This window comes from Cervus canadensis, chromosome 32 (genome assembly GCF_019320065.1).
Source record: "Cervus canadensis isolate Bull #8, Minnesota chromosome 32, ASM1932006v1, whole genome shotgun sequence".
Lineage (NCBI taxonomy): Eukaryota > Metazoa > Chordata > Mammalia > Artiodactyla > Cervidae > Cervus > Cervus canadensis.
Window position 1 is genome coordinate 18844547 of NC_057417.1, and position 11934 is coordinate 18856480.

Below are 11934 nucleotides of genomic sequence, written 5' to 3' on the forward strand. Positions count from 1 at the left end.
AGACCTCGGGTTGAATTGGACCGACTGGGTGCCTGGCGGGTTTTGTTGTTCTGTAGTCTATGTGTCTTTTTTGCGATCCCATGGACTGTTGCCCACCAGTCTCCTTGGTCTGGATCTCCTAGGCAAGAATACTGGAGTAGGTTGCCATTTCCTTCTCCAGGGGATCTTCCCAACCCAGGGATCGAACACACATCTCCTGCATTGACAGGCAGATTCTTTACCACTGAGCCACCAGGGAAGCCTGGCAGGCTTCTAGCTACCTAGCAGGTAGTTAAGCAATTTAAAAATATCTACCACTTCATGGGGGTTCACTCAGCCCTTTCACCAATAGCACTTGGTTTTACTATGGGCTGAGAACCATGATCTGGGACCATGAACTGAGAAGCACTGACTGTGGTCTGGGAATCAGTCTGCCCATCTTACAGATGTTCACACAGGGCTCCTGAGACTCGTCCAGTAAGCAGGGCTACAGAGACCATACTCTCTTGCCCACACAGGCCTGACTGTGGTTTTGAGACTTCAGGATGACCAGACTCCCACGACTGTCTTGAACACTGAATACCTGCCGAACATCCCGCTATGCTTCACATGAATGATCACTTCTGATTCTCATAATTATTACTCCCATTTTACAAATGAGGACACTAGGGTTCAGAGAGGTTATGCAGTTTGCCCAAGGTCACACAGCCAGTGAATGGTGGAACTGAGATTCAAACATAAGCAGTCTGACTCCAAGATCCACGGGTCCCTATTAGTGCACAATGCTAAAGAAAACATTGTTTATTGCACTTGTTAAAGAATGGTAAGGTGTATTTTTTTTTTCACTTTATTTTTTAAAACAGAATGAGGGGGTCATGCTTTTATTTTATTTATTTATTTTTAGATTAAAAAAAAAATTGGCTGCACTGGTTCTTTGTTGTGATGCATGGGCTTCTCTCTAGTTGCAGTGCACGGGCTTATTTGCCCCATGGCAACTTAGTTCCCGGAGCAGGGATCGAACTTACGCCCCCTGCCCTGGAAGGAAGATTATTAACCACTGGACCACCAAGGAAGTCCCAAGGCAGATTTTATTCAAGACCATCATGATAGGTGTAGGGGCCGGGGGTTTTGGTGTGGGGAAGAGAGATTGGACTCAGAATTCTGCAAGGAAAACTGGGAATTTATTATAGCCAAGAAGGGCAGAGGATGGAAAAACACTAAGAGGAAACATCAGGGGTCATTGGGCTTCCAGATAAACTGACCTAAACTGATGGCAGCCCAATGTGATCAGACATCACCTGGGCAATGGCAGAGGATGAAGAAATTGACCAGTTATGAAGGATGGACGATTCTGGCTAAGCTGACTTAGCAGGATTCTTGCTGAAATTAGCCAGTGCCCCAAAGTCAGCCCCTAGTTGAGGGGAGAGTTCCAAGGAGCCTGAGCTGAGCCTGGTCAAGGAGAGTCTTTGTCAATATACTGCTCAGGATAGAAAACAGATGGCTTTCATTCTGTCGTCACCAATTCATTCATTCATTCACTTACTTCTTCAGAACATATTTATTAAGATCTTGCCAGACATTTGCAGGCACTGGGGGCTCAGTAGAGCCCAAGACTGACAAAGTCCCAGCTGCCCTGTAGCTGACACACTGCAGGGAAGACAGACAATAAACACATAAACAGCCGACAGGATACGTTCTGAGACTGAGTGCTTTAAAGCCCAGGCATCTTGACCCTGGAGTAGAGAGTCAGCAACATGGCGGGGAGAGTGCTTTAGCCAGGGTGGTCTGGCCAGGCCTCTCTGGGTGAGAAGGAGGTAGTCAGGGAGCTGGGGAGAGGGCATTCCAGGCAGAGGGTAGCACATGTGCAAAGGTCCTGAGGTGGGGACAGGCTGGTGAGTTCGAGGAATAGGGAGGAGGTCAGTGTGGCTGCAGCAGGGTGAGCCAGGGTGAGGGAGAATCACCAGGGAAGGAGGGGAGAGGTAGGCGGGGGCCAGCTTTTATTGTGTGGGTGGTGAGAAGCTACCTGAGGATTTTAGGCATGGAGGTGACAGGGAATTTTTAAAGGTCCCCCTGGATGCAGTCTAAGAGTCTTGGAGACCCCCCCCCCTTTTTTTTTAGCAGAAGTTTCTATTCCAGCAAATACTTGCCAGAGAACTGAGTCCATGCCTCCATATTACCCCTGGAGGGTGATCTTGTTCATAGCCTGAAGTGGTAGGTAGGGGAATAAATATCTGGTGAACTCCTGTGTATACTTCAAAACCCACTGTTTCTGCTCACTGGCAGTTAAAAAGCCAGAGCATTTCCCCCTAACTTTACACCAACAGCGTTCCTGGAAGGCCACCCAAAGCAGGGGGTAAAGTTCAATTGGCTCTTATCTTGGCCCTGAGGACAGCACTTGTTAGGTACGCATCAGATGTGGGACAGAAAGCGGGCAACAGGGAGACTTGAAATACTTAGCTTCCTTCCTCTAGGACAGTGATCCAGTTGATGGAACTGACAGGGATATATTTAGACTCAGTCCAGGAAAGAATGACCCAAATTTCCAAAGTTAAAAGCTACTGCTCTCGAATGGGGCTTCCCCAGTGGCTCAGTGGTAAAGAATCTGCCTGCCAATGCAGGAGACACTGGTTTGATCCCTGGGTCTGGAAGATCCCCTGGAGGAGGGCCTGGAAACCCACTCCAGTATTCTGGCCTGGAGAATCCCATGGACAGGAGAGCCTGGCAGGCTACAGTCCATAGGGTCGCAGAGTTGGACACAACAGAAACGACTGAGCACGTATTCATGCCTGCTCTTAAGGGAGGTAGTGAGTTCCTGGTCCCCTGGAGGCATCTAAGTCAGGCCTGGACACAGTCCATCAGGGCTGCTTCAGGGAAGGAATATCTTCCCTGGGAAAGGAACAGCTGGACCAAGTAACCCCCCAGCCTCACCTCAAATCCCTCCCAGCCCCAAGATTCTGGGCTTGGGCCCTGACCCTGAGCCCTGAGCCCTGCTGGCCTCCAGCTATGACTGGCTGCTCTGTCTTTGAAGGCATGACACATATGAAGAACTGGAGGATGAGGTCACCTCCTGCAGCCTCCTCCTGTCCACCCACAATGCCACCCATGCGGAGTACACGTGCCGCATGAATGTGTTCCTCTTCTTGGGTGACGACTTATTCAACGTGAGCATGACAGACCCATCTGGCAACTACTCCCAGGACTGTCGCAGCTTTTTGCTGGCTGAGAACAGTGAGTATCTCTCAGACCCCAGAGAGCTTAGGAGAATGCATGGTCACTGAGCTGGCCCCCCAGGCCCACCCTCAAGGCTGACCTGTCTTATGTTCTTCCCTCTCCTTCGAGTTCTTTTTGCTATAGTGTGATGGGTCAATCAATAGGCTTGAGTCTTAACCAAAGAGAGGCAGCAGGGTTATGGATACGAGTTGGACTGGGACCCAGGACCTTGGCCTCCAGTTCTGGTTCAGCCCCTGCCTGTCTGTCACCTTGGACTGCTTCCCTATTTATAGAGTGAGGGTCCTTTGAACCCTGACTCTTAGGGATTCTGTTCGGATTATGGGGGACATTGGATCCCAAGAGAAAAACCTCACTGAGTTTTCTCCCATTCATTGGCTCTGTGAGGCTAGGCATCTCCCTCCAGGCTGGGGGTAGGTGGGAGTCCACAGGCAGAAGGGGCCCAGCTGGTGGAAGCAGTTGTCTCTCTGGGTCCAGAACCAGGCTGGGTCCTGGTGTGTCTGAAGTGAGATTTCCAGGGAGAGAGGATAAGAGTCCCGTGCCCAGAGGCATGCAAACATAGACTGCTAAGAGAGTCCTGCCTTCCTTGGGAAGGCCCGGCCTCTGCGGTTTGGGAGTTTCTGGCCCTGGATCCCCAACGGTGGGGTGGGGGGCGGGGTGAGAAGGTGTCTGTCATTCACACCCTGGGGGTCCAGGTTTGGATCATTTCACTGTGGGTGTCACCCCACACAAGGTGTGAACAAAGCTTCACACACACCCAGACACACCCAGTCTCTCTCTCACATACACACATTCATAAATACACCCTCGAACATACGCAGGGGTGTCCCACCCACCCTCGGCCTATCCAGCCTGGACACTTGCCCACATGCCCGCTCCTGCATGGGCACAGGTGCCCGCATGCTCTCTCAGCCACGCAGATTCAAGCGTGGCTCGTTCACAGAGCAGGGGTGCCCCCCTGCCCCTCTGAGAGAGCCGGGCAGACAGCAAGCCTCCCCCTGCCCCTGCAGAGGAGAAGGGACTGCCCCACTGCCCCCCCACCTCACAGCGGGGCTCCAAGTAACTTTTCCCTCTGGCCCTGCCTCCCCCTCCCTGCCAGGGTCTGAAGCCAGGCCTGTGCCCAGATTTGGCAGGGGGCAGTGTTCTCCCCCACCCCCAGGCCCCTTTCTCCTCCTGGGCCCTGGACCCCTATCCTTGACCCCATCCCTGATCCCGGGCTCTGGTCCATACCACCCAGCCCAGGACATACCAGAAAGTGGAAAACCAGGCCTCCATTGGCCTGGGGAAAAGAGGAGAGGGCCTGGAAGCATTTCCAGTCCCAGGGGACAATGAAACCCCTCCCGCCCCCCACCACCTCCTGAGCACGTGCCTTCCCCCGTGACAGTTCGTGGTGGTCCGCGGCTTCAGAGTTGCTGTTTGAAATCCCTGGCGGGGATGCTTGTTGGTTTCACAAGCATCTCTTGAGAGTCTACTGTGCACCAGCTCTGTCCTAGGAGCTGCGGACCCAGCATTGACCGGAGGACAAAACCTCTGTCTCAAGGAGCTAAGGTTCCCCGAGACAGGGGTGGGTGGCAAGGAGGATCACAGAACCTTAGAGGGCGTGGGGTGGTGACTCAGATCCCTGCTCCTACACTTTCCAGAAAATGTCCAGATGACAGCATGCACATCACATCCCCAGGGCCCCTTCAGGCATCAAACTGCTCCTGCAGAGCAGCCCCGCAGGCACTCTGAGGTGGTAATTTCCATCATTAGCATAATTCGTGCTAATTAATTAGCATGATGCTAATTACAGTCTCTTGACTTCTCAAGGAAGGTAAAGTTAAAAAAACAGACATGGAGAACATGTGGGTCTTGGTTTTTTTCCCCATGGCCACCACCGGTCTGCATTCTTGCCCCCTCGAGGGGTAGCATCTCCCTTGAGGCTAGGAGGGCTTGGTCTCCGAATCTGTGTCATCTGTCTTGTCCCCTGCCCGGTTGGGTTGAGTTTGGAACCCAATCTCATCTAAATCTCCCATTTCTCAGGTGAGTAAACTAAGGCCCAGAGACGGGGTGCTTCACCTCAAGTCATTCAGGGTCACTGGTCTTCATCTCATCAGGAATGAATCAGGCATAAGGGAATTTATTCCCATCACCACATCCTTCTCAGTTGCTGCAAAATCTCATCCCAATTTTCTCTTTCTGGCTTTTTCCTGTAAGTCAAGCCATCTCCCCCTTTCAACGTGACCGTGAACTTCTCTGGATATTATAACATCTCTTGGAGTTCCGGTTCCAGTTCCATTCCCAGGGACCGTGTCTACGCGCTGAAGGATAAACTTCAGTATGAGCTGCGGTACAGGAAGGTTGGAGAACCCTGGGCTCTGGTGAGGCCCTCAGAGGACTGGGTGGAGGGGGTCGGGGGTGGGGGCACGGGCTGTGCAGAGCATCCAGGCGGGAGGCGGGGCAGCCACAGGTGAGCCTGTAATTCACGGTCCAGAGCGGAAACCAAGGACTCGCCAGGGATGGACGCTGTCCCTGGCGCTCTCTCACTCCATGCTGTCCTCATCTCATTTTTCCCTGGGGTAGGAGACCCCTTAAAATCCCTTCCTTCCTGCCCCTGTGTCCTCTTCTATGAGCGTGCCAAAGAGGAAGGGATCAGCACCATCCCTGGTTCTATCTCAAGTCTAGTTCTGTCACGGTAGGAGAAGGTTCAGAAATGGGGCAGCCTAGAACTGTCTCTGTATACTTAGAATGGCCACCGCTGGAGACTTCCAGAAGCATCTGTAACCAAGGAAGTTCAGAGGGACTGTTGTTTCAAACGTGAAGGCTTCTGAAGGTGTTCTTTGTTTAGTGTTGAAGAGTTCCAGAATGGCCTGATGTTTAGAACAGTCACAGCTGAAGAGTATCTAGAATTATCCATCCTTTAGAATGGTCCCAGTTGAAGACTTTCATAAATGCCATTGTTCAGACTGTCCCCAATGGAAGACTTCCGAAGGCATCGGTTGCTAAGATGCCTGTAGTTACAAATGCCCAGAAATGCCCACTATGGAAAATACCTGCTGTTGAAGAATTACAGAAGTGCCCAAGGTCTGGAATGCTGCCAGTTAAATATTCCCAGGAATGGTCACTGCTGCTCCTGGGACATTTCCAAGCCCAGCCAGGAAGGGTCCCCTGCCAGGACTGTGAGTGGATGAGCTTGGATCAGAGAGAAACAGGACAGAGCACTATATCTTAGGGAGGCCACGGGTCTGTCCTGCCCAGGCAGGAGTGGCCAGAACTCAGACTGGGACTTGATTCTTGTGGAGGGGGCGGAGACTTTGTGGGAGAGATTCCGCCCCTTTTGTGGGGGCTGGTGGAGGATGGTTCTGCTGGGGGGCGGGGCTGGACTGGGGGTTCATGACTCAGGTGCATCCTTTCCCTGTGCCAACAGAGTCCAGGGAGAAAGCTTGTCTCAGAGGATTCCAGAAGCATCCTTCTCCTCCCCTTGGAGTTCCACAACGGCACAAGCTACGAGCTGCAGGTGCGGGCAGGGCCCAGCCCTGGTTCCTCCTTCCAGGGGACCTGGAGCGAGTGGAGCGACCCAGTCATCTTTCACACCCAGCCGGAAGGTAGATGTGAAACAGGAATGGATGAATGGACACCCACTCCTTGTACTAGATCTTGTCCTAGTGCAGCCACCCCGAGCCTGGCTGGAGGGTACCCACTGAGTCCTGCTCCTGCTTGTTGCCACTCCACAGCATTTCTAGGGCCCCTGCTTGCCAGGCCCTGCATTGGGTGCCAGGCATGTCTCTCGGCAGGGCGTTTGATCCCCCCAATACATCTGTGAAGTGGGAATTATTGTGCCCATTTTGCAGATGAGAGAAAGGAGGCTCCAAGAGATTAAAATCACTTGCCTAGGGTGGGGGTTGGACCCAGGTCCCTCCCACTGTGAGGCACCAGCAGCCTTCCCGCCCTCTTCCCCTCCAGCCTGGACCCAGTGCCCCCCACACCCGCATGGCCTCTCATAAAGGTCAGCCAATGTCACCCATTGTTTGCTTCCTTCCCAGAGAGAAAGGGAGACCTGTACCTTCAGCTGGTTCCCATCCTGCTCATCCCGGTCTGCTTCATCTTGGTCTTCTTCGGCCTGAAGGTCCCTTGGAGGTGAGGCCAGGGCACAAGGAGGCAGGGAGGGATTCAGCCTGGGCCAGGATTGGGGGACACCTCTAGGAGCTGGAGTGCCCAGGGCCTCCACTCCCTGACTCCTCCTCACAGCCCCGTGGAATTGAGGGCGGAGGAGGAAGTCGGGGCTCAGAGCGGGGCCGCATTGGCTCAGCACACAGTCGGCAGTCCAGCTTTTTAACTCTGTGCACCTTCAGGAGACTCGCTGCCCCATTTTACAGATGTGAAAATTGAGGCCTGGGGCAGAGGGGCGGAAGGGAAGGGCCAGAGTTGTGTCTTGGAGATGCTGAGTCCCCCGCAGGACACATTTGGGGTGCAGCTGAGCAGGAGGCCCCGCTGCCCGCTGGGAGATGCTGGGGGACTCACCTGGTCTCTGCCTTCCCAGGCCGTGGGAAAAGGTGTGGCTGCAGGTGTCTAGCCCAAAGCCCTTCTTCCAGCCCCTGTACGTGGGCCACAGCGGAGACTTCAAGGTGAGCATCCCCACCCTGTGATGAGCCCCGCGGAGCCTCTTGCCTTCTGGGAGCTTGCGTCTCCCTTCACACCTCGACCCCCCAGCCCCACCCTGTAGGTCAGGGACATCCAGATCCCCACCCAGCCCGGAGCCAGACTTCATTCTCTCCATCCACAAAGTGGCTTCAGCCTCTCCATCCACAGAGTGCAGGAAGGAATTCCCATGGAGCAGGGTTGGCATGAGTGTTCAACAAGATCCTGCAGCATTTCTCAGGCCAAGGAGTCAGACTGGGGCAGAGGGTGAGCCAGGTGGTCCCTTGAGCCCCAGATTGGCCTCCCAGTCCTTTCGTAGAAACCCTGGCTCTGGAGGTGGGGAGGGAGCAGCTTCTGGGAAGGAAATGGCCCCACCTGCAAAATACATGGGGCCCCCACCCCCGCTGCCAGCACCCATGGGTTCTCTGTACCCATTTACCGCCACCCACCCCCGCCTCCCCCCCCCCCCCCCCCCCGCCCGGAGGCGGCAGCCACCGCAGAGAGGATGTGGTGATGGCAGGCAGGGCAGACAGCCTGCTACAGCCAAGCCTGAAAGTCAGGAGGTGCGACCTGCCGGCTGCCTGGCCATCACGGAGCACCGTCTCGCCTCCGCCCTTTCACCCTCGTAGCAGCCCCTTCGAGTGGGTGGTGGGTGTTCCATTGTCCCAGGGGAGACACGAGGAGACCAGAGACTCAGGCTCAGAGACAGGCAGGGGCGGGGCCTAGGTTCCAGCCCACGTGCAACCAACCTTTCCTCTTTCCTCTGCACTTTCCCTGAAGTTCAGCTCTTACGTCTGTTCTGTGTTTGTTTTACCAAGACTCATATCGCCCTCGCTGGTGCACCGGGTGCTCTGCTAGGAGCTCCACAGATGTTATTCAATTTATCGTTTAACTCCACATCCACTCTGTGGAGTGAGGACTGTTAGTGGGCAAGTAACTGGCTCAAGGCCACACAGCTGAGAAGTGACTTCGGATCAGGGGTGGTGGGCCTCAGCAAGGTTCTGAGATGAGCTTTCTGACCAAGGAGGCTCAAAACTGGGAGATTTCAGTCCTCAGGCATGTCCTCTGCTGGCTCGATGGAGACCCATATCATGAGGGGAACCCCCAGCAGGCAAGGGCAGGGAGACCCTTAAAGCTAAAGGCTGGCTGCCTCAGTCCATCTTTGCCCTCAGCCCTTATCAGGAGATGCAGGTTTGATCCCTGGGTCAGGAAGATCCCCTGGGGAAGGAAATGGCTACCCTCTCCAGTATTCTTGCCTGGGAAATCCCATGGACAGAGGAGACTGGTGGGCTACGGTCCATGGGGTCACAAAGAGTTGGACACGACTGAGCAACTGACACCACCACCTTATCCATCCTGAGTGGCTGGTCCTTGATTTACTCCGCTCATTCATTTACTTAATATACATTTTTGGGGCGCCCACTGTCTGCCAGGCACTGCGTGAGCCTCTGGGGGACACAGCTGTGACCCAAGAAGCGAGGGGCTTCTGCCTGGCCACATGTCCACCCTCATAAGGACATAAACAGGAGCAGCAAGGTTTGGAGAAATCTCTCCAAAGAAAATAAAACAGGAGGCCTTGTGGGGGCGCTGACCCTCAGTCCTCAGGCCCTCCTGCCCTTTGGTCCCCATGACTCGGGAGTCTTGGCCCCACACCCACACAGACTCCAGGCCAATGAGCAGTGGATCGTCTGCGTCTGTAGGCTGCCAAGAGCCATGGCTCCTTGCAACAGGTGGGGAAACTGAGGCCCAGGGATGCAGGGACAGTGGGGGGGACCATCTCTGAATAGGGACACAGTGGGGTGCTAATCTCCCCCACCCCCATCTCTCTATATTCTGAAGTCTTCCTTTCTGTCTCTCTTACTGTCTATCTTGTCTCTGTGTCTGTTTATACGTACACGGCCCACCCCTGTCCCTGGGCTTCCCAGATGGCCCTAGTGGTAAGGAATCTACCTGCCAATGCAGGGGACGCAAGAGTTGCAGTTTCAATCCGTGGGTGGGAAAGATCCCCTGGAGGAGGAAATGGCAACGCACTCCAGTATTCTTGCCTGGAGAATCTCACGGACAGAGGAGCCTGGCAGGCTATAGTCCGTGGGGTCGCAGAGTCGGACACGATCCAGCGACTGAGCACCCTTCTCCCTGCTCCCATCCATGACTCTCGTTCCTTCCTCTCTTGCAGAAATGGGTGGGCACACCCTTCACTGCCTCCAGCCTGGAGCTGAGACCCTGGGGCCCAGGGGTGCACTTGGCCCTGGAGATGTGCAGCCCGTGCCCACTGCAGGGTGCAGCCAAGGGGCTGGTGCCCACGGAGCTGCCGGAGCCCGCAGACCTGGTGGAAGCCGACGGGGCGCCTGAGCCGGGCTCCTGGGGCCCAGTGCCCTCCACCGCCGGCAGCTTGGGCAGCTCGGTTTACAGCCAGGAGAAGGACCGGCTGTACGGCCTGGTGTCCATCGACACAGTGACTGTGGTGGACGCGGAGGGGCTGTGTGCCTGGCCCTGCACCTGTGGGGACGATGGCTACCCTGCCCTGAACCTGGACAGCGGCCTGGAGCCTGGGCCGGGCACCGAGGACCCGCTCCTGAGCACGGGGGCCACGATCCTGTCTTGTGGCTGCGTCTCAGCCAGTGGCCCCGTGAGGCCCGGCAGCCTCCTTGACCGGCTAAGGCTGCCCTGTGAGGATGAGGCGGATTGGACACCCGGGCCGTCGGACAGCGAGGCGGGCTCGCCCCCAGTCGGCCTGGACATGAACACATTTGACAGCGGCTTTGCGGACTCGGACTGCGGCAGCCCGGTGGGGAGTGACTTCAGCAGCCCCAGGGACGAGGAACCCCCCAGGAGCTACCTCCGACAGTGGGTGGTCATGGCCCCTCCGCCTACGCCGCCAGGGTCCCAGGCCAGCTAGCGATGCTCCTGAGCCACAAGCCGCGGACGGGGTCCCCAGGGTCTGTGGAGTGACGAGGCCTGCAGCCCTGGTCTCCCCGACGGGTCCCCTGCGCCTGGTGTTCACAGCGTGCATCTGGGGTTCGGGGACTCCCTGGTGTGGCTGTGTGTGCACGCGTGTGTGTGTGTGTGTGTGGACTGCGTGCCTGGGTGGACATGGAGCACGCCTGTGGTGATGCCACGTGTGTGTCTGTGCCGATGTGAGTTCCCCGTATGCATGAATGTGAGCGGCACGTGCCTGTGTGCACGTGAGGACAGCCTCCCTCCCTCCCAGGCACATGGGAGTGGCCCCCGCGACACGTGCCAAGAGGCCAGTCACACGTTGGGACCAGGGCCCTGCCTGGGGCAGACGAGCCCAGCACCCACTGCCCCCCACCCCCCGGTCCTGCCTCTGGCAGCCGCACAAGGTCCACACTGTTCCCCATCACCTCGCAGGGGGCAGCAAAGGGGACCAAGCGAGCCCACAGTGACCCTGGGGGCGGGAAGATTGGGGGTGTGGGGAGACTGGGGGGGCGGGCGATGGATGTAGCTCTGAATCCTGACTCTGACACCTCCTGGCTGTGCCATTTTCCGCGAGTCACTTCTCCTCTCTGGGCTGGAGTTTCCTGTCTGGACCATGTGGGTGTCCTGACCTACCCTCTGGAGAAATCCGAGAGGTTTTGCCCACATACGGTGTGCAGCCCAGACCCTCAATAAACATCTGTTTCCTTCCTTCTGCGGCCAGGACCACGGTCTGTGCTAGAGGTTGGATGGGGCTGAGAAACCAGACCCAACCCAGGTACCTGCGGGCTGTCCCGCCCTGCAGAGGGGCACCTGGGGGCTTCTGGGCTGAAAACCAGCTTTGTTTCTTAGAATCAGCCCCTCAGCAACCAAGATTTTGTTTTCAGGCTCCTGCTGCCTGTTTGTTGTTCCCATTATGCGCCCAAGAGATATTTATTAGGTACACACAGGTGCTGGGATGCTGGGAGAGGACCCTCCTCTCACGGTGGGAGGGGAAGGCCACTGGACTAGGCAGTAAGGACACGATGGTCCTGGTCGCTGGCATCTTATTTTTTCATCCTGGGGAATTAGAGGAAGTCAAGGTCTTGACGGTTTGTCAGAGAGCCTGCTGAAATGTGAAATTAAGATGCTGAGAAAATACTTCTTTGCGGCATTTTGAAGGCAACTTACTGA

The 11934-nt window shown here is 55.8% G+C and overlaps 1 protein-coding gene across 1 annotated transcript in view; it reads left to right on the top strand.

The window, feature by feature from the left end:
• IL21R (interleukin 21 receptor) overlaps nt 1-11472 on the top strand; it is a 34176-nt gene extending 22704 nt beyond the window's left edge. The window contains exons 4-9 of the mRNA XM_043456399.1: nt 3008-3207; nt 5404-5567; nt 6614-6791; nt 7230-7323; nt 7727-7811; nt 10001-11472. Coding sequence (XP_043312334.1) covers nt 3008-3207; nt 5404-5567; nt 6614-6791; nt 7230-7323; nt 7727-7811; nt 10001-10723 — 1444 coding nt within the window. The 3' untranslated portion in view covers nt 10724-11472. The remainder of the gene's footprint in view (nt 1-3007; nt 3208-5403; nt 5568-6613; nt 6792-7229; nt 7324-7726; nt 7812-10000) is intronic.
• Nucleotides 11473-11934: the final 462 nt, after the last annotated feature.